The 21,256-nt window shown below is 40.3% G+C and overlaps 1 protein-coding gene across 22 annotated transcripts in view; it reads left to right on the plus strand.

Annotated features, from left to right (window-relative positions):
* Positions 1-21,256, plus strand: part of EPB41L3 (erythrocyte membrane protein band 4.1 like 3) — a 240,023-nt gene that overhangs the window by 53,002 nt on the left and 165,765 nt on the right. For all 22 annotated transcript variants that reach the window (XM_089677963.1, XM_089677977.1, XM_089678074.1 and 19 more), the window contains exon 2: positions 17,633-17,822. In XM_089677963.1, coding sequence (XP_089534089.1) covers positions 17,646-17,822 — 177 coding nt within the window. In that variant the 5' untranslated portion in view covers positions 17,633-17,645. The remainder of the gene's footprint in view (positions 1-17,632; positions 17,823-21,256) is intronic.

The raw sequence follows: 21,256 nt of genomic DNA on the forward strand, positions 1-21,256 counted from the left end.
TGACAGTGGGAGGATGCTGTCGTGTAGGCAGTCGGCGGCTGAGTGGAGGGGGGCCGGGTTCAGGTTGCGGAGATTGTGGCTGGTAATGGTTTGGCGTTTTTGGGGGGGGGAGTTGGGGGAAGGGGAGATGGAGAACGTGATGAGGTGGTGGTCAGAGAAAGGGAAGGGGGTGTTAGAGAACTGGTTGAGGGTACAGAGGTGGGAGAAGACGAGATCCAGGGTGTTCCCTCCGATGTGGGTGGAGGATTGCATGTGCTGTGTGAGCGCGAAGGAGGAGGTTAGGTGGAGGAATTGGGAAGTGGCCGGGTTGTTGTCGATGATGGGGATGTTGAAGTCCCCGAGGATGATGGTCGGTAGCTCAGAGGAGAGGAAGAAGGGGAGCCAGGTGGCAAAGTTGTCCAGGAAGTGGGGTATGGACCCAGGAGGTCTGTAGATCACTGCGATACTTAGGGGGGTGGGTGAGAAGAGTCGGATGCAGTGCGCCTCAAAGGAGGGGAAGGATAGAGAGGGTGGGTTAGGGAGGACCTGGAAGGTGCTCAGTGGTGAAAGGAGCAAGCCAACACCACCACCTCTGCGATCGCTCAGTCTTGGCAAATGGGTCCAGATGAGACCTCCATGGGTGAGTGCCGCAGGGGAAGTGGAGTCGGTGGCCTGTACCCAGGTTTCGGTGACTGCTAGAAGGTTTAGGGAGCGGGAGATGAAGAGGTCATGGATGGCTGTAAGCTTGTTGCAAACCGAATGGGCATTCAGGAGTGCAACCGAGAGAGGGGGGATAGGTATGGGGAGGAGGGGTATATGTATGAGGTTGAGGGGGTCGCGTCGGCTGGCGTGAGCAGGGGGGGCTCTGGGGGGGGGGTGAGATGGTGGGGCTCTAGGGGGGCCAGGGTTCGGGGAGATGTCCCCAGCTGATATGAGAAGGAGGAGGGTGAGGAAGGTGGCATGGGAACGGGAGGTGTAGGAGCGTGTGGGTCTGGAAGTGGTGGCAAGTGGGTCAATAGGGAAGTGGAGTAGCAGGAGGAGGTGGTGGGTGCCGTAATGGGGAGAGGGGAGAAGCGAGGGGGCGATATAGAGCTGCTTAGTGGGGGTGGGCGGGTAGAGGGAGGCGGTTTTAGGGATGGAGGAGAGGACAAGGAGGAGGAGCGCCGGCGGCATGTTGGGGTGAGCGGGGTGCTGGAAAGGTCAGGGGGGTGAAGGGGTGCTGGTCAGGGATGGCAAAGCAGAGTGTCCGAAATGCCGCGGGAGGTGAGGGGGTGCAGGTGTGGGATGGTGAAGCAGAGCGTCTGTAGCGCTGTGGAGGAGACTATTGACACATTTGAGACAATCCCCATAGAGAGCCTAAACTTCGCTTCAGCCTTGCTGCCAACTTCAGATTGGGGAAAACCAGACTGGAATTTGTTTTATTTCTTAAAAGTCTTTTGATAATAGCTTTTGTTTCAAAGTACTCACAAAAGTGCCGGATAAAGTGCATGTATCGCTGTCCAGTCCCAACACTGTATTCACATCCATTCACAAGGGTGTAGCTTAGGCATTTCAAGGGCTGTTCCTTTTTCAGCAGTGCTCAAGAAATTCTGTTTTCTGGATGGCTGGTTTATATCTGCACATGGCAGTTTAGTGTATTTTTAAAGGGAAAATAAGACCTATTTACACTTATGCATATACATTACCATGTTCTAATCTGCAAGTGTAGCTATGATTGAGCCCTAATACAGGATGAGTGTTTTCTCAGGGGGTTTACAGAAGGCCATTGTCGTTGCACGTTCTTCCATTTTCATTGCAGAATCTCAGATTAAACTATTTTTCTAATCTCTTACTAATTTGAAGGATTTCTAAACCTAGGAACAAAAATGCTATATATTGCGGTTTACCAGTACTTAGATGTGGTGGTTGGATTATATTTCCTTTTTCATGCTTTTTTCTTTTCACCTGGTGATCCTGTCTGTAACACTTTTTGTCCTGGGGTTGCTATGTACTTCTCATATTGTATCTGTTGGTAGAGCAGCATTCTTGCCCTAGTTCAGAACACTTCTTGCTCTTCTCAATAGCTTAGGGAGGAGATGTTCTGTAAATGGAGAGAACATGGGCAGGTCTGAGTACATTACAGCAATCAACATTTCAAACAAGAATACATATACCTAAGAAAAAAGGCAGCATTTTGAAACTGCCCACTTGTCACCCTTGTATACTATGTAAAATGTCCTTTTTAGTTTTAAGATGTGCGTAACTTACCCGACAGCTAGTTACAAATAATATGTAATGCTTCTCTGGCTTTTTCTATACGTATAGCTAAAAATTAAAGATGTCATGCATTATTTTGGGCTGTGATAGTAATAAGCAGTTTCAAGACAATGGACAATGGATTAGGAGCTCTAAATGGCACTTAGCCATTGCCTATAATAATAGCCATGTCAGACACTAAATCATTGGTGTAATCAGTGATGTTCAAGATAATTAAATATTTACTGTACTGTAAATCCCTTGGCAGTTTCCTGCAGTGTACCATATTATATATGACACTACGTGACTGGGCATTTGCTTAATGTAACCTTTTCAAAATTCTTTAATTCAAATTCCTGGTCTTAATTTGAACAGTAATTTTACATTTCATTTTTTGCTAATATTAGAAGTGACTGCAATGATTAAAGTTGAAGTTTGGGTATGGCAATTTTTACCTAGTGTACATCAGGGCTCAACATTTCAAGTCCTGAGCTATTAGCTAGGACTTAAGAGTTACTCACCACCAGTTGCCCCACCCAACCCCTGCCCTGCCCCTAATTCCCCCCCCTAAACAAACCCTCATAAATTATCTTATGAAATAGCACTGTTAAATGTTTTATGCAGAATAAAGGAGGGAAGAATGGAAGGAAGGGAGGGAGCGTGGAAGAGAGGGAAGGAGGAGGAAGAAATGAAGGAATGGAAGGGAGGGAGCGAGGAAGAAAGGAAGGAATGGACGGGAGGGAGGGAGTGAGCGAGGGAGGTAAGAGGAAGAAATGGAGGAATGGCAGGGAGGGAGCAAGGAAGAAATGGAGGAATGGAAGGGGGGGAAGGAAAGATGGAGGGAGGAGGGAGGAGGGAGGAAGGGGTGCAGGAAGGAAGGGGAGGAAGAAAAGGGGGGGGGGGAAGGAGGGTCTCAGATGGATGGTTCCCAGCTCACATGCACAGTCAGAAGCATCACAGTGCTGCCAGATGTTCTGTATACAACTTCCTGCCCACGCATCCTCTTCTGCACGGACTGGAGTATGGTTGGGCATGGGGGGGGGGCAGAGCAGATCCAGCCTCTCTCCTCTCCTATTTGATGTGGAGTATGGGGAGAGGGGTTGGGCTTTGAGGACCACACAGGGGGGCCTGCAAAAGAAACTGAAGGATCTGGGATAATTGATGTGTTGGTAAGGACAGTTACAAGCAGCGATCTCCCTGTATGGCTTTCAATGAAGCAGCTGGAAGCCGATTGTCCTCATCTCCCTCTTGTGGCTTTCAGCTACTTCATTGAAAGTCATACAGGGAGATCGCTGCTTGTAACTGACCCCACTGCCAACCCTCCCACACACTCCTGGTCCCCGATGCTGCATGCCCCCACGTAATTTCCAGTCACCCAATGCGAGCGGGTGAGTGGAAATTTTGAGGGCTGGTGTACAGGATGCCAAAGATTGGTACTGGATACCAAGTATATTTCCTCACTATGTGGGTTGTGACCTTTTTAGTAGGAACGGTTTGTGGAGTACTCGCATGTTCTTACCCATGCAGAGTGAGGGGTTCTGGGGTGGTCTGATTGGAGAGGACTGATTTTCAGTAATTTCTGGATTGGTAAATCCCCATTTGGAACCAATAATCTAGAGTTTTGGAGAGACCTTTGGGTGGGAAACTACCTTCAAACTATGATTACAGAGACTTTGGTCCTGAAAGGGTTAATTCATCTGCATCAGAGTCCCCAAAAGGAAGCGAAAACAGCCAGGCTCTCTCTGTGAGGTAGAGTAGAACAGGACACAGCTGAGTGAGCAATGTGGGCTAGCTTCTGGCTGAGACTTAGTTGCAGAACCGTTAAGACCTCCTCTTTGGGACCTCTAAGGCAAACAGGAGCTTTCACACCTCTGGCTCCTCAAGGTTACAATAGTTACATTGGCCCAGCTTGGAACCACTGCTTTCCATATGATGTCTGTCTCTCCGTGTGCTGGCTGGCACAGTGTGTCTGGGTAGGTGATAAGATGGTGCCTCATCTTCCAGCTTCTGGAAGCCATGCTGAAACGCATACTAGTGTAATGATGTTGCAGCTGCGGGATGTGATTGGCTATGCATATTGCTACACAGCTTTGTGGCTTCACATCCGGTTTCCTACTGCATATGCATGAAGTGCACTGCACTCTGTGAGTGGGTTGCAGTCTTCTTGGACTTGTGAAGTGTCCCAGAAGGCTGCACGGGGAAGGAGTGGGGAGCAGACTTCTGACTCAGATCGCAGCAACGCATCTGACCAAAATCGGGAGCAGGTACCTGTCAAAACCAGGTACCCTCTCCCCCCATAAAGTGCCAAAGGTGGCAGAGGAGGGGGGAAGGATATGGATGAAGTTCCTTTTTAAATAGATCTGTGTGTTTTTACAGAATACTTCCAGCTCATCAGTACCCTCTAATAATATTAATAATAATAAATGTAATTATGCAGTTATTTTATACAGTGATGACATCCATGGTTTTCAGTGTTCGAGAATGTCAGATGATTAGTGACACTGAGGACTTAAATCCTGTTCTAAATAAACACAATTAAATCAGACAAGTGAAGCATAAGGGAGGCTGTTTACTCTTCCACCTTTTGTACTGAACAATAGGGTGGAAGCAGGCTTTTGAGATTTAATTTGTTTAGTAGATGTCACATCCCAGAGTACTGACTAATGTGTTTTCCCAGGCGAGAGTTGAGAAGAGTGCTTATCTCTGCACTATTTCATTCTGATACCAACCACAGGCTCCCTTTCTGTTGCTAAAGCACACAGGGACACTGCAGAGTGGATTAACACCACAGAGTGTTGATGAGACGGTTTTGCTAGAAAGATCTAGTTTGAAGTAATAAAATGTCATAAGTTTTTAAGCAAAAATAAAAAAAACTCTAGAATAACATTTGTTATTGCTGACTGCCCTGAAAACTGGCTTTGTGACTCAAACTGTAACTACCATTTGCACAGTAAAGACTTTAAGGGCTCATTCAGACAGCAGATTAGTGTCGTCCTCCATGCAGAGCCGCTGGCAGATACGTGTGCATCCACCTCAGAGCTGTGTGTAGGTAGCCCATAGAAGTGGATTCACAGGCAGTGCTGGCACAAAGACAACTGCATATCAACACGAGCAGGAACAGGTGCATCTACTTGTGCTTGTGTATCTACTTCTATGGGCTGCCTGTACACAGCTGTAAGGTGGTTGCACATGCATCTACTAGTGGCTCTGCATGGAGGAGAGCACTAATCTTGGGTATATATGTATGTGCCATACCCGTGGAAGCTGGAAATCATTGTAATGGGCACCTCTCTGATTGGACAAGGTTGAGACTGTGCCATCAGAACCCCGCAAAAGTGCAAAGTGTTTAACAGAATCCAGAAGCTAGTGGATCTTGACTTCCACAAACATAATCCTCTCATATGTATATGACATCCCCATGCTACACTATCAGAGTTTTCTCTTGCCCCTCAAGTATTATATTGGGGATGTCTGAAAGTATCAGGTGTGTTGTAGCCAAGATCTCCTGATGCTTGTGAGATCCACTCGTTAGATGCTATTCCTCCAACTGTGTCCCGACAGGTAAAAGGATAGGCAAAGTACCTTGATAGCCCAAGCTGATACATACTGAGTGCAATATACAGTGGATAGAAAAAATCTGCACACCCCTGTTTAAATGGCAGGTTTCTGTGATGTAAAAAAATGATGAAGATGAATCATTTCAGAACCTTTTCCAACTTTAATGGGACCTATAAACTGTACAAATTAATTGAAAAATAAACTGAAATCTTTTTTGGGGGTGAACTAAACATTAAAAAAACTAAAATAATGTGGTTGCATGAGTATGCACAGCCTCTTATAATTGGGGATGTAGCTGTGTTCAGAATTAAGCAATCACATTCAAAATCATGTTAAATAGGAGTCAGTACACACCTGTCAACATTTAAAGTGCCTCTGATTGACCCCAAATAAAGTTCAGCTGTTCTAGTAGATCTTTCCTGGCATTTTCTTAGTCACATCCTACAGCCAAAGCCATGGTCCACAGAGAGCTTCCAACGCATCAGAGGGATCTCATTATTAAAAGGTATCAGTCAGGAGAAGGGTACAAAAGAAGTTTCAAGGCATTAGATATACCATGGAACACAGTGAAGACCGTCATCATCAAGTGCAGAAAATATGGCACAACAGTGCCATTACCAAGAACTGGACATCTCTCCAAAATTGATAAAAAAAACAAGAAGAAAACTGGTCTGGGAGGCTGCCAAGAGGCCTACAGCAACATTAGAGGAGCTGCAGGAATATCTGGCAAGTACTGGCTGTGTGGTACATGTGACAACAATCTCCTGTATTCTTCATATGTCTGGGCTGTGGGGTAGAGTGGCAAGATGGAAGCCTTTTCTTACGAAGAAAAACATCCAAGCCCAGCTAAATTTTGCAAAAACACACCTGAAGTCTCCCAAAAGCATGTGGTAAAATGTGTTATGGTCTGATGAAACCAAGCTTCAACTTTTTGGCCATAATTCCAAAAGATATGTTTGGTGCAAAAACAACACTGCACATCACCAAAAGAGTTAACAGTTCCAAATACCAGTCAATATTGGCACAAAACCTTCAGGCTTCTGCTAGAAAGCTGAACATGAAGAGGAACTTAATTTTTCAGCATGACAATGACCCAACACATACATCCAAATCAACAAAGGAATGGCTTCACCAGTAGAAGATTAAAGGTTTGGAATGGCCCAGCCAGAGCCCAGACCTGAATCCGATGGAAAATCTGTGGGGTAATCTGAAGAGGGCTGTGCACAGGAGATGCCCTCACAATCTGACAGATTTGAAGTGTTTTTGCAAGGAAGAGTGGACAAATATTGCCAAGTCAAGATGTGCCCTGCTGATACTCATACCCAAAAAGACTGAGTGCTGGAATAAAATCAAAAGGTGCTTCAACGAAGTATTAGTGTAAGGGTGTGTGTGCACACTTATGCAACCATATTATTTTATTCTTACTTACCTCCACCTAAAAATATTTCAGTTTGTTGTTCAACTGAGTTGTACAGTTTATAGGTTACATTAAAGGTGGAAAAAGTTCTGAAATTATTTAACTTTGTCTCATTTTTTTTTTTACATCACAGAAACCTGACATTTTAACAAGGGTGTGTAAACTTTTTGAGTTATGTGAGTTTTTTTTTTTTTTTTTTTACTCTGGTAAGCCTTTTAATTATCGGTGACAGGCTTGCACATGGTGCATAGAGTTTGAGTACACAGGTATTATATCTGAACTTCACTAGGCAAGTTGGAGTAGCTTATTATTATTATACAGGATTTATATAGTGCCAAGAGTTTGCTCAGCACTTTACAATATAACGGGAGACTATACAGCAACAATACAGTTCAATACAAGAGGGTTAGGAGGACCCTGCTCCTTGGAGTTTACAATCTAAGAGTGAATTTTTATTAGATTTGCACAATTTGTTTATATGTTAATATTGTGGAAGCGCTGCATTATATTTACGGCAAATGTAAATAGTGGAAGGAGTATCGTAAACGGTTAACAGTGCGAGCATAAAAAGAATGGAACCTATTTAGTTATTGAAGATGAAAAAGCATATGCACAATTTTTGGAGTTGTTTTGTTCTAGTTCATATGTTGGACACAGAACAATGAAATGTTTGATATTTATGTATCGATTTTAAGGAGAGCGAAATAAACTGAATATACTTGTCTTGTTTACCGTTGAAGGTACTGATTCTACAATGTATCTTATTTCTTTCACCAACTAAATGTTTTATTTTCTCATATCTGCTAATTAATAGCCAGTGAACATTTGACTGCTCTTGATTTACAGTGTTTCCCAAAAAGTGAGTGATATACGGTATACCATCTCACTGTAGAAAATACCCACCAGCCTGTCATGGCACGGAATGGCAGTCTAGAGGACCAGGCATCTTGTAAGTGAATATATTGGCTTCAGTGACAGATGTCCCACCTGTCAGACATTAGTAGAAGCATATGGGACTGGAGCATCAGATGGAGGTTGTTGGCATCTCTGGGCTTTAGCCTTTTTTTAGGCAGTCCCGTTCTGGTTTGTTTAGACATTGTTTTATGAGTAAGCCTTTAAATAAAGAGAGTTCTACCAGGACGGGTTGCAGGGAGCCAACTTATTCCCATAGAGCTGGAAAAATGGGTTACCACAGTATTTTAAAAATACTGTATATCTAAACCAAGTGGGTACCTGAACTATGTTGTGTTTCCATTACGTGAAGCTTGTTTAGTACAAATAAAACTGTGAAAAATCTAGGACTTGCTCTGGGGAAAAAAGTGTGTTGAGTGTATCAGGAGAATTCTTATTTTGCTGTATGAAGTCATTTTTGCTGTTCTTTGTCCATGGTGCTGAAGACAGCTGTTGTCCCTACGCTGAAGGCATACTGGTATCAACAAAAGATTTCACATATGTTTAACTGAATATTGGATTTTAATTCCACCTTTTCTATATCTGAATTTGTATGTATTTTTTGCCGTATTAACTAAACATATGATATATACAGTATATATCGTTTGAAAACTTGAGGTAGCCTTTACAAAGATTGGAAATCAGCAATGATAATTAATAGTATACTAATTGAGTTCCATTGTAACTTCTTGAAAATAGAAACTCTCACGTGTTTGCTAAAGTAGAACATTCTGGCAAACTGCCTGTTGTTGTTGGGATGTAAATTTTGCTTTTGTTTTTTGCATTTTGAAACTCCTTGGTTGAACCTGCGCATGCGAAAAAAAAAAAGTATACATGTCTTGGTCTGATGCTGCATCTCTCCTCTCTTGTTTCTAAGGCTGAAAACTCGGCAATCAAAGACCACTGATTGCTTGCTTGGTTCTCAGTCTTCAGTGGGCAAAGAGTCGGTGACTGTTAGTCACCGACCCTCTGCTTTGCACTCACTGGATCCCTGGGCTGTGTAAGGGGTGAGAACAGCTTGCTCAGTCCCGCAGTGGCTCGCTGTGTTTACCGAAGATAGCTGGGAAACCTGATAGCATTTTTTGAGATTTTATTAGAGTGAACAGAAATTGCAAGGATACAGGAAGATCAACAGGTATATTTCTGTAGTTGTAATCTCAAAAAACTTAGCTATGGCATTTACAAAAAAAAATATTATTTGTAAACTGCTAATCTGTAATATGTGGCCTAATGATTGTTTCAGATTGGATGTTGGATATTGGATTATTTTAAAAAAAATTTTTAGTTGTTGAAAGTTCCTGGCACCTCAGCGATGAAGAGAAATGTCATGTCATATCCTACAGGACATTTACATGTAACAAGGTTCCTCTAAATGGGAATGTGTTATGAAAAATCAGTGATGTGTCAGACAATCAATATATTCCTATTCACACCTGCCAAAATCTCCCAGGAAAAGTGTGTGATCTGCATATTAAATTGGGAGCTAAAACATATAAAATGTAGTTACAAAAAATAAAAACCTTACCAGTGACTTCATAAAACTGTCAGAGGCTAAAAAGCCTGCCTATTTCTATTTTTTTAATCAAAATTAATTTGCTAATTTGTTATCTCTATAAATAGGAAAAAATAAATTCTACATAAAATGTGCTAAAATTTTATGAATATTTTAGCTATAGCTGTTTTTTTTACTGTACAGGAGATGATCATAATTTATTCAGGGGAATTCATAAAGTGTGTTGTAGACTCTTAAGAATTCTGTTGGGGCGCAGTACCGAAAGTGTTGGAGCTTATAACCAATTCATGTACAGGCGCTTGGGTGGAATGTGATGGGGAACTGAGAGCCTAGTTCCCCTTCTTGTCTGCTCCGCTTTGGATTGACAGCACCTGGCAGTGGGTGGATCCATGGCTACTATTCAGTACAAAAGTGGCTTTCAAATTTGCCCACTGCTGTGTTGCTCAAAAAAAAAAAAAAAACAGTCCTGATGGGGAAATAGTCTCTCAGCTCCCCCATCAGGCCCACCCAGTGGCCAATCCTTTCCCAAATATGGGCATACCTAGATATAGATAATATCAGCTTTATGCCAGTTCCTTTTTGTTTACATTTAGTCTATAGCCAGGGGGTCTTCTGACTGACAACTAAAGGAGATGAGCACTTGGCCACCTCTGAGTACTGGTGTACTTCTGTATTAAGCCAAAGTAGTTCTTAAAGGTGAAGTAGAGCCAAAGCTCTTTTGTCCCTACTTCTCCTGTGGGTCACAGGAGTGCCCTTAGTTCTGCACTCCTGTTGCGACCCATTTTCAGTTATTTTTTGTAACTCAGAAAAGTGGTGTTCGTCATTTTGAAATCCCCTGATTGTCTTCAGCATTTTAATTATTTTTGTATTGTAAGTATCAATCAAATAGTCCACAGTGGCAATAACATTGTAGTAGATGGAATGTACTGATAAGATTTTGTACTTCGTTGTTCTGTTGAATGTACAGTATAAAGTTGACCATACAAAGAGTGAATTTTGGGTGGCTGCTGATGAAGGTCATGAAATTCACCTCATGGGTGGCCCTGTTGGCATCCTTCTGCTTTGACATCCTTCAGTTGACAAACAGAATGACTCAAAAAAATTGTTGGGCGACCACTATCTCCAGTCATTTAGATGTAGCAATTGTTTGGGTATTTGGCAGCAGGCATGGATGAAGAAAAAGATCAAAGTGTTTTTAGCCAGCTCAGTGGCTCACATGAAACTGAATGCACAAATGCACGTGAACTGAAATACAGGTGTATGGGTGTACAACATAAATTACACCTGTATTTGTGGCACCTAGGAGCCCCCACTGAAGTGGTTTTCTGCCCATATTACTGCATTACAAATTACTCTGTGCTCCTGTAATTTTGTGTAAACCCTACTGCTCACACTTACATGCACATGTGCTTGTATATGTTTTCCCGATTGCATGAGTGGGTCTTTTGGAGAAAATAACACCATGAGCATGCACATTTAATCAAGTATGGGCATTTACATGCAATGATCCTCAACCAAAAACTAATTTCTCTATTTTGGGTCTTAGGTAAGTTCTTCTTGGAAATAGATGGAAAATGTATTTAGGCTTGTTTCAACAGTTCTTGGACTGAAAATTCAAGTATAGCCACAATGTATTTGAATGTGAGATTTGCCTGCTGGGCATCATTACAGGGAATAAAGTTCAGTCTACAGTCACTCAAATCTGAGAGAATCCACTTTTGCTATCTACAGTTACTCAATTCTGAGACAATCCACTTTGGGGAATTTGCTTTGCACCATTATGTTTGTAATTCTGCCTTTTAGGATGCTCTCTCCATGGTTCTAGAACTCTGGTGTCCAACCTGTGGCCTGAGGACCACTTGCGACTTTTTGGTACTTGCAGTGCAGCACTCGGTCTCCATCAATTGGTAGTGGAAGCATTAGATGTTAATGGGATTATATTGGCCATGATCTCTAGCAGTCACCTGAAACATGTATCTAGTCTCCATCCTATAGGACAGGGGTCTCCAAACTATGGCCCTCCAGGTGTTGAGGAACTGCAAGTCCCATGAGGCCTTGCAAGACTCAGCCACAGGCAAGACTCCCAGAGGCAGAGGCATGATGGGACTTGTAGCTACTTGTAGTAGCCTCTGACAATTTTGTGTTGCACTACATACACAGATATGTGCTTTCGCTTGGTGATAGCGACCACAACTGAGGTTCCCTATATACCTCCTAGGTAGTCTAATAAAAATGTATGTATATATATATATAATTTTTTTTTTTTCCCACAATGGGACTTGTACAGAACATACACATGCTATAGCTAGATTTCTTTATACATTTACAGTAAAATTACCAGTGACGCTGAAGGGTTTCAATACCCATATTCAAAGTGAGAATTATGAGTTTGTGCTGGATGTTGGGAAATTATCAAGTGTTTGTGTCAGGATACAAGTGCAGTGGATATGTTGCATGTTAACAGCTCCTCATGAATATTTATAGACCTCTAAAAAATTTTCTGCACACAGAGAAAATTATACTGGTGTAAGACAGCAGGATAATACATGTTCATTTGCATGCAGGATCTTTTGTAGGCAAATTATTATGCAGTTGTATATAGCTGATTCTACTCTTAGGCAGTAGATGGGAGCCTCCCATTCAAGAGATGGTCTGCAATTGGGGGATAATCTCAAATCTAAGTTACATGCACTTCCAGCTGAGGATTGTCATGTAGAGTGGTAATCGGGCATGTTAAAAATAGTTTCCCCCAGACTTAGATGTGCCTGCTTTGCACCTCCTCTGCCCTCTCAATAGCCTAAACTTGACCAATCACATGATGCTATGGTTTGTGCTTATGAAAGCAGTTTCACTTGCTAAGAAACATTATAAATTTAGGGCAAGTTAGGAACATGACTGTGAGATATGTTTTCGGAATTCTCCTGCAGGAAATGGATGTAATTGGTGCTGTTTATTTTAAGCTTTTAGTCCTCCTTTCTTCTACTACTAGAACTTATGCAAACATTATGCAGTAGTATATAAAATAGCAGGGTTTTTTTTCAGATCCATGTGCACAATGATCTATTATTAAAACCTTCCATAAGTAGCTGCAAGCCCATTTTAGAGAAAATCCCTTGTGACATTTTTAATGTAGTGCTCAGCGTGTAGCTTTGAACTCTAGTTGCAGAAATGGAGGGAGGCATCCAGCTCATAATTGAGATTGGGGTTAGCATAGACATAAGGAGAATTAATTTGTAACTAAAAGCTTCAAGTACCAGAATGACATAATGTTCCCAGTGGTTGTTGTGAATATAAAAACAGCAGGAAACTATGATAGATCAGTAGGCACTCTATTCACTTGGGCTTAAAGATCCATAAAGTCCAATAAGAAGTACATTTTTATAAAAATAACGAGGCTCTGCTGTTTAGGTATAAATACAGGTCAAATAATTACAACATATCTTTTGCATACAGCTGTAGTATGTATTTGAAACTCCAAAATCTTAGCCCCAGAAACATCACATGGGTTGAGGCACTTCTTAAAGGATCATAGCCAGGAGGTGAAGGTCCAGGTGCTTTACAGATGTGCTCATGCCAGCCATAGATTAATTTAAAACCGAACAACATTTGTGCAGATCATCAAATTGTACTATTGCAATAGATGTCATACGTCCCTGCAATCTATATGAGGAGAAGAGGGTTTTTCTCAGCTAAGCATACCCATCTGTCTGCATGCTTGAGCTAAGGGCAGAGAGTAAAAGTCTTTGACCCCTTAACTTTATCTTTGCGATGATATATATATATATACAGGGCTTTTTTTTTTCAGTGGGAACGCAGTTCTGGCACCTCCAGCACTGAATGTATGTAATGGCAAGGGAGGCTGCAGGGTATTGACACTTTGGGCCCAATTTGGACATTTTCACTTAGGGCTGTACTCACTGTTGTTACCAGCGGTTTAGACATTAATGGCTGTGTTTTGAGTTATTTTGAGGTGACAGCAAATTTACACTGTTATACAAGCTGTACACTCACTACTTTACATTGTAGCAAAGTGTCATTTCTTCAATGTTGTCATATGAAAAGATATAATAAAATATTTACAAAAATGTGAGGGGTGTACTCACTTCCGAGAGATACTGTGTGTATGTGTGTGTGTATGTATGTATGTGTGTGTATCTATCTATCTATAATTGGACGCAGGCACAATTTCAGTTTTTTTACCAAAACATATTCAAGCTATAGTTCTATAATGGAAATGAGCTGAATGTGCACACTCTCCAGCTTAAATTGAGGGTGTGTACATCCAAATTGGAGGAAGGGTTTAGGAATTAACGCTATCTCCCTTTTTTCAAGGGACCAAAAGTAATTGTATAATTGAATATAATCATAAATAAAATGTTCATTTGTAATATTTTGTTGATAACTGGCAATGACTGCCTGAAGTTTGGAACCCATGGACATTACCAAAGACTGGGTTTCCTCCTTTCTGATGCTTTGCCAGGCTCTAACTGCAGCTGTCTTCAGTTGTTCTTTGTTTGTGGGTCTTTCTGCCTTTTAGTTTTGCCTTCAGCAAGTGAAATGCATGCTCAATTGGGTTGAGATCTGGTGATTGACTTGGTCATTGCTGTATATTCCACTTTTTTTCCTTCAAAGGCTCTTGGGTTGCTTTTGCAGTGTGTTTTGGATCATTGTCCATCTGTACTGTGAAGTGCCATCCAATCAACTTTGCTGCATTTGGCTGAATCTGGGCTGACAATATGTCTCCTAAACACTGCAGAATTCATCCGGCTGCTTCTTTCTTCTGTCACATCATCAATAAACACCAATGACCCAGTGTCACTGGAAGCCATGCATGCCCAAGCCATCACACTGCCTCCACCATGTTTTACAGATGACATTGTGTGCTGTGAATCATGAGCTGTTCCAAGCCTTCTCTACACTGTTTTCTTCCCATCATTCTGGAACAGATTAATCTTAATTTCATCCGTCCAAAGAAAGCTTTTCCAGAACTGGTTTGGCTTTTTTAGATTTTTTTGGCAAAGTCTAATCTGGCTTTTCTATTCTTCAGGCTTATGAATGGTTTGCACCTTGTGGTGAACCCTCTGTATTTGCTCTCGTGAAATCTTCTCCTGATTGTAGACTTTGACAATGATACGCCCACCTCCTGGAGAGTGTCCTTCTCTTGTTTGGATGTTGCGAATGGGTTTTTATTTACCATAGAGAGGATCCTGCGGTCATCCTCCGTGGACGTACGTGGCTTTTTATGTTGCTGAGCTCACCAATGCATTCTTCTTTCCTCAAAATGTACCAAACTGTTGATTTGGCCACTCCTAATGTTGCTGCTATCTCTCTGATGGATTTGTTTAGTTTGTGAAGCCTTACAATGGCCTGTTTCACGTGGACAGCTCTTTTGAGAGAGAGAAAGAGAGAGAAACTTTATAGCTATATTGTATTCCTTTTTTTTAATTTATATTCTGAAGTTTTTAGCTTGGAATTAAAGTGAATTCCTCTCTATTTGTGATTCCGAACTGTAATATGTGGTGGGTTATTGCGGTTTGTTGTGGTTGTTTTTTAATTGGTTAAAACTGTTAAAAGTGCAATCCAGTGCCATATGCATTTCGCAGATCAGACATTGAATAATCATCCAAGCACCATGCTCTTTTGCACACAAACCATGTTCATATTGTGGCAATTGAACAGAATGTGCATCTCGCAATGTGTGTGTCCTTCTTTTGACCCAGAAAATAATTGCAGGGTACTGATTGTGTTTTACTCAGTTCTTTCAAAACTTATTGCAAAAAAACTCAAATTTTTTCTATTTGTGCTTGCATTTGTTGAGCTTTGTGTTCTACTACAAAAACATCAAATTCATATCTACATGTGTGCTTTAATGTACTTTTACATTTTACGTGCGGATCCATATCAGAAAATTAAAATTTTTCTTTCCAAAAATGTACAGAACCAAATTTCAGTTTGCTCCCCTGCCTGGATCATTAACAAGATAGGGAAAAATGAATTCTCATCATTCCATGTATCTGTATGTGCATTTCATACTCAATTGCAGTTGGTCTTGCAGAGCTCAGCACATGCAGATGGACAAGATCACATCATTACCCAAGAAAATGACCTTTGCCTTAGTGCTGTCAATAGTAAATGGCCCTTGATGTTCCAAACAATTATTTTATCATTTTCATTTAAGTTTTGATCAGTAGATGAAAAAAGTTCTGTATGCCAATTTTAGATGATGTGATTTCATATATTTAAAGAAATGTATGATCCCTTGTTTTGGATGTGTAGCATATATTTTAAAGATAAACCTATGACTTTGCGTCAGTGACTTGGAACAGGTGTATACATAAGATGTTTCATCCACACAGTGATTTGATACGTATTTATTCTGGGTCAGTTGTTTCGGACCTCATGCACAGTCATAATAAAATACTCTGATTATGCACTGGATCTTTTTTGTCAGGAGCTGGAAAAAATATCTAGGGTAAAAAAATGCTTATTTTGTTGCATAATTATACATGTTTACAGACACACTGCGTTTAGAGGTTTATATTACATAAACTCATTCTGTTGGCTAAAATATTCAGTTATTCTGGCCACTAGAATACATTTATGCGCGTTTATACACGCTTAAGCGTAAAAAGCACAAATACGCTTCTCTGAGTGAGCTTGGGGCATTACTTTTATGCCCCTGATATCTAAGCACAAATATGTGCTTCAGCACCTGAGTATGCATGGGCAAATTAGCTAACGTGCAGCTGGGTTCAATAGCATAAAGAAATGCCAGTTGCCCCTGAAAGTGGCCATGTGCATAAGGTATTAAAGTGTTCAAAGCAAAGAAAGCCAGGTATCCAGCATTTCCATAAGGAAGAGGTCCTTTCACAGGATTTTTAACAGCTTCGGTTCTTTCACCTCTAAAACCCATATGGACAAGAGCAATTTTTACATTTTCTGCAATAGGCATGTTTGCTCAGTGACAACGTTGTCATTCGTCTGCAACAATTACTTTTTTCTATGCAAATATAGACAAAAATACATAACCAAATTAATACTAAAATACTTTTAAAAATTTTTTTTAACTTTGGTCAGTTTTTGGTTTACAATGGTTAACAAGATATCTGTTCTATAATGTGTCCCAATGATGATACTATAATTAAGATTCTGGTACAAAATTATTTACAAATGAAATTAAGGGAATTTCTTTTGTTTAAATCTCATAATTTAAATCTCGGGGTCTATTCTGTTTACATGTCCAAGTGTAATTTTTTATTTTTTTAATAAAAAGATGAGGCTTGTAGGAATCTGATTTGTTATTTGAGAAGATTCTTGGTCTTGTGAACTGACTTTTAGTCAAGTTGATATGTTTTAGAGTCCATTTAAAACTAATCATGTCATGGATATGACCAGCCTGGTCCTTTTAAAAAGGTTGGGATCATTTGGGTTGGATTAAAATTATGTAATGACCTTGACTGCCTATGTGTGTGGTTTTGTTGCATCCGTTATTCAGCGGAAGTCAGGCTACAAAGGTTCAAGTGTGGACAGTGCATTAGTGGCCACCACAAAGTTTTTTCTCTTGCATAAATAATATTTATTCACTGTGTCCAATATTGGATCTGATTATTTAGTATTTTGATTTTTCTGTTTCTTTTATGGGATGTACATCTTGGCCTATATTGATATTTTTCTTTAGTTTTTCTTTATAGCTGTACCCAATAGACAAGCATAATGACTCAATATGCTGCAGCGTTGTGTTTTTTTTTTTTTTTTTAACTTAAATTATTCACCAGTGCCCAAAAGCACAAACACGGTTTTTATAAAACATTTATGATAAGTTCTCACAGCTTTTTCTATCTAGCCTTATTTTAATTATGTATTCACTTTGTTTTATTCTAATTTTTTCTTGTAATTGTGACTCAAAGCTATATGAATGAATTTCCTTGATTTCAGTGCTTTGTGCATTATTAAGTTAAAATGTTCTTTTCTTTTGCCAGAAAATAACCAAACATGACAACAGAAACGGGCTCTGAGTCTGACTCCAAACAGGATCAGGAGAAAGACCAGAGAGATTCAGCCCAGCAGAAAGAGACACAACCAGGTCAGCAGCCTGGCGAAGATCATCAGAACGCACTGGAACATTTTCCAGCAGCGGCAGCACATAGTACACCACTGAAAAGTGAAAAGGCAAGCATTTTTTTTTTATTCCCTTACAAAAACCATTGCATAAAAATGTTTAAATCTCAAGAAAGGAAGCAGATCATAAAGATATCCGTATGTACTGGCAAATTGAGATCTTTGCTAATTATCTAATATACAATTGTGAGGAGACATTGGTGAGACTTACCTGTAAAGCGGTTCCATCCAGCAGTGTGCTGTCACTGCTGACAGGGCTTCCTTCTTCACCTGGTCTTCCTTCTCGGTTTGCCCACTCTGACTGTTTGAATGACGTCAATCCCATGTATGAGCACGGGAGTCAAGATTGCGGCACAGCACTCTGAATGGACGTCACATTCAAGTGTGCGTCTATTCAGAGCACAGTGCACATGTGCCGGGGATGTCCCCGGGTACAAATGTGAATATTTTCCAAATGGTGCACATTGAGGAGATATTGTCTGTACTGTACTTACGGGCAAGCCTTATAGGCTTACAGTACCTGTAGCTACAAATGAAAAAGCAGACTCTACTACTGCTTTCAGTCTGTCTGTGCTACTGCTTTGGCCAGGACATAGAGAATGTTACAAAAAGATGCTGTAATAAGTACAAAATGGGATCACCAAAACTCTACTTGAACTTGAGTCGGAAACTGGGTCTAGGAATTTTTACTGTTTGGGTATCCCATATCTATCTGCCTGTCTGTATATGTACTTGTATCTCTCTATATGAAACCATGAGTGGACTCAGCCTACCAGACTACACCTATCACTAAAATATCACTTTCAGTCAAACTTGCCCCTAAAGTATATTCCAGGGCAAAATAATACCAAAATCCTCTCTTCAATACATGCACATTGCTCCATGTTTGTCTCTTTACAAATGCGGCAAGTACAGAAAACTGCATCTTGAACCACCAGAAATCTGATTTCCTAACTTTGTTTGAGCCGACACAGTGGGGTTGATGTACCAAAGGCAAATAGGCTATTCACTTTGCAAAGTCAACAGTCTAATTGTCTTTAGTAAATCAACCCCTGTGTCTAGTAAATCAAATCCTTGTTTGGTTGTCTACTCCTTGATTACAGAACACTTACTGCTTTTATCATTTCTGTACTGTATGGAGGAGGTGTTCTGTATGCCAGGGGAAGCACTGGGTAGGGTTGGTGACCCTGCTTGGGGCTTTACAACAGTGGAGGCACTGTGTTGTCACCTTATACAAGAAGTGCAAGGGTTTGGGTAAAGACAATGGCAGTGTGAGGGGTTTGGGGGGAAATGTTAGGGTAAAGGAGATGATGATGATGTGAACTGTGGAAAAGGATATTTTTTTTTTTTATAATTTAAATATTTATTGATTTTCATTTTAAATACATTTCATCATCATGATATACAAACATATATATATATATATATTTATACATTATAGTATCCAACATTTCTACTTTATTTACTTTATTCCAAATTCCCCCCCCCTCCTCCACCCTCACCCAAATCCCATCTTCCTGCTTTTCCTTTTCTCTGCCTCATTTTATCTCAGCAAGTGCAGTTTTCCTATTATTTTCTTTAATCTTTCCTATATTTCATATATAACTTAGCTTTTTCCCAATTCTCCCATTTCCTATTATAAATCTCCATCCTATCTTCCTGGACATGGCACAACCTTTCCATCTTTTTAATCTGCTCAACCCCTTCAATCCAGTCCTCTTCCTTCGGTACCTCTATTTGCTTCCAAAACCTGGGTATCAGAGCTTTTGCAGCATTAATGTAGCACCATATCCCTGATTTTTTATATTTATTGACTGATATGTCCATGTTATGCAAAATACACACTTCTGGGTCTAAGCCAATGTCTATTTCTGTTATTTTTCTTATCAAATGGGTTATTGTCTTCCAGAATAACTGAATTTTTGGGCAGCCCCACCATATGTGATATGTTGTACCTATTTCACCACATCCCCTCCAACACCACGGTGAACTCTCTTTACACATCTTATTTTCAACATTTGGTGTAATGTGCCATCTTGTCAAACACTTATAGTTCATCTCTACCTCTCTCATAGAAATGTTTTCGTGGGTTAATCTATATATTCTCCTCTGCTTCTCCTCATCTATCACGCATCCCATATCAGTTTCCCATTTTGTTATATATGTTGGCTTTGTGTTTATATCTAATTCGGTGAGTATTTTATATACCTTAGCAATCCCGTGTTTCCCATCACCTTGTGTGCCAAAACCTTTAAGAACAAGAGACAAGTGGAACTTGTTTGAAAAGGTTTTGGGTAAACTTCCAACAAAACTCCTCAATTGAAAATACCGCCACTTGTCTAATTTAGTGAAAATCTCACCCTCTTTTTTTTTTTTCAATTCCCCAAATGATCCTATTTTATCCCCCACCAAAATATCTCTTAATTGAACCTCTTCCTTTTTAAATTACCTACCACCTATTTCTTCTCTACCAGGGGGGAAACACTCCGTGTTTTTTTAGTGAAATCAGTGTTGAGTTGAAAGACCATTTCAAACTTTTGTGTAAATTATCCCAAATTTTTAAAACATTCAAAGTGTATGTATTTACATTATCGTTTAGGCCCCTATACTGTGTTGGTACCCATATCACCTTACCCAAATCTGTTCCACTAAGTTCATTCTCTATTCTCACCCAACTTTTTTTATAGTTCTGTATCCAGTCTATAGTTCTTGCCAATATTACAGCTTTGTAGTATCTTTTAAAGTCTGGAAGCCCTAAACCACCTCTTTCTTTCCTCCTACTCAGCAATTCATGTGACAATCTTGGTTTTTTATTCCTCCATATGTATTTTGTTATCAGTTTCTTGATTAACTTAAAAAAGATCTCTGGGAGTTTAATTGGTATCATTTGATATCTATACATGATTTTTGGTACTATTATCATTTTTACCAGGTTAATACGGCCTATCCATGTCGGAGTTCCCTCCTGCAATATTTTCAGCTCCTCTCTAATCTCATTAATCAATGGAATATAGTTTAATTTATAAAGGTGTTTATATGAAGCTGTGAGTTTTACTCCTAAGTATTTTATATCTCTATCTTTCCATTTAAAGGGAAATTCCTTTTGTATTTTTTCTTTTTCATTTCTTGAAATATTTATATTTAGAATCTCCGTTTTTGTTGGATTAATCTTTAAATTTGACAGTTCTCCATATTCCTTTAATAGCTTCATTAGATTTGGAAGTGTTATCCTGGGGTTTCCCACGTAGAACAACAAGTCGTCAGCAAAAGCGGCGACTTTATGTTCCGTGTCCCCTATCTGAATTCCCTTTATATCTCTATTTAGCCTTATTGTTGACAGCAGTGGTTCTAATGATATAACATACAACAATGGGGACAGTGGACATCCCTGTCTTGTACCGTTTGACATCTCAATGGGTTCTGACCTCTCCCCGTTCACCACAACAATTGCAGAGGGGTATCTATACAACTTTCCTATCCACTCT

Source organism: Staurois parvus, unplaced genomic scaffold (genome assembly GCF_062004578.1).
Source record: "Staurois parvus isolate SC_StPar_1 unplaced genomic scaffold, SC_StPar_1.0 ptg000015l, whole genome shotgun sequence".
In the NCBI taxonomy this organism is placed as follows: Eukaryota; Metazoa; Chordata; class Amphibia; order Anura; family Ranidae; genus Staurois; species Staurois parvus.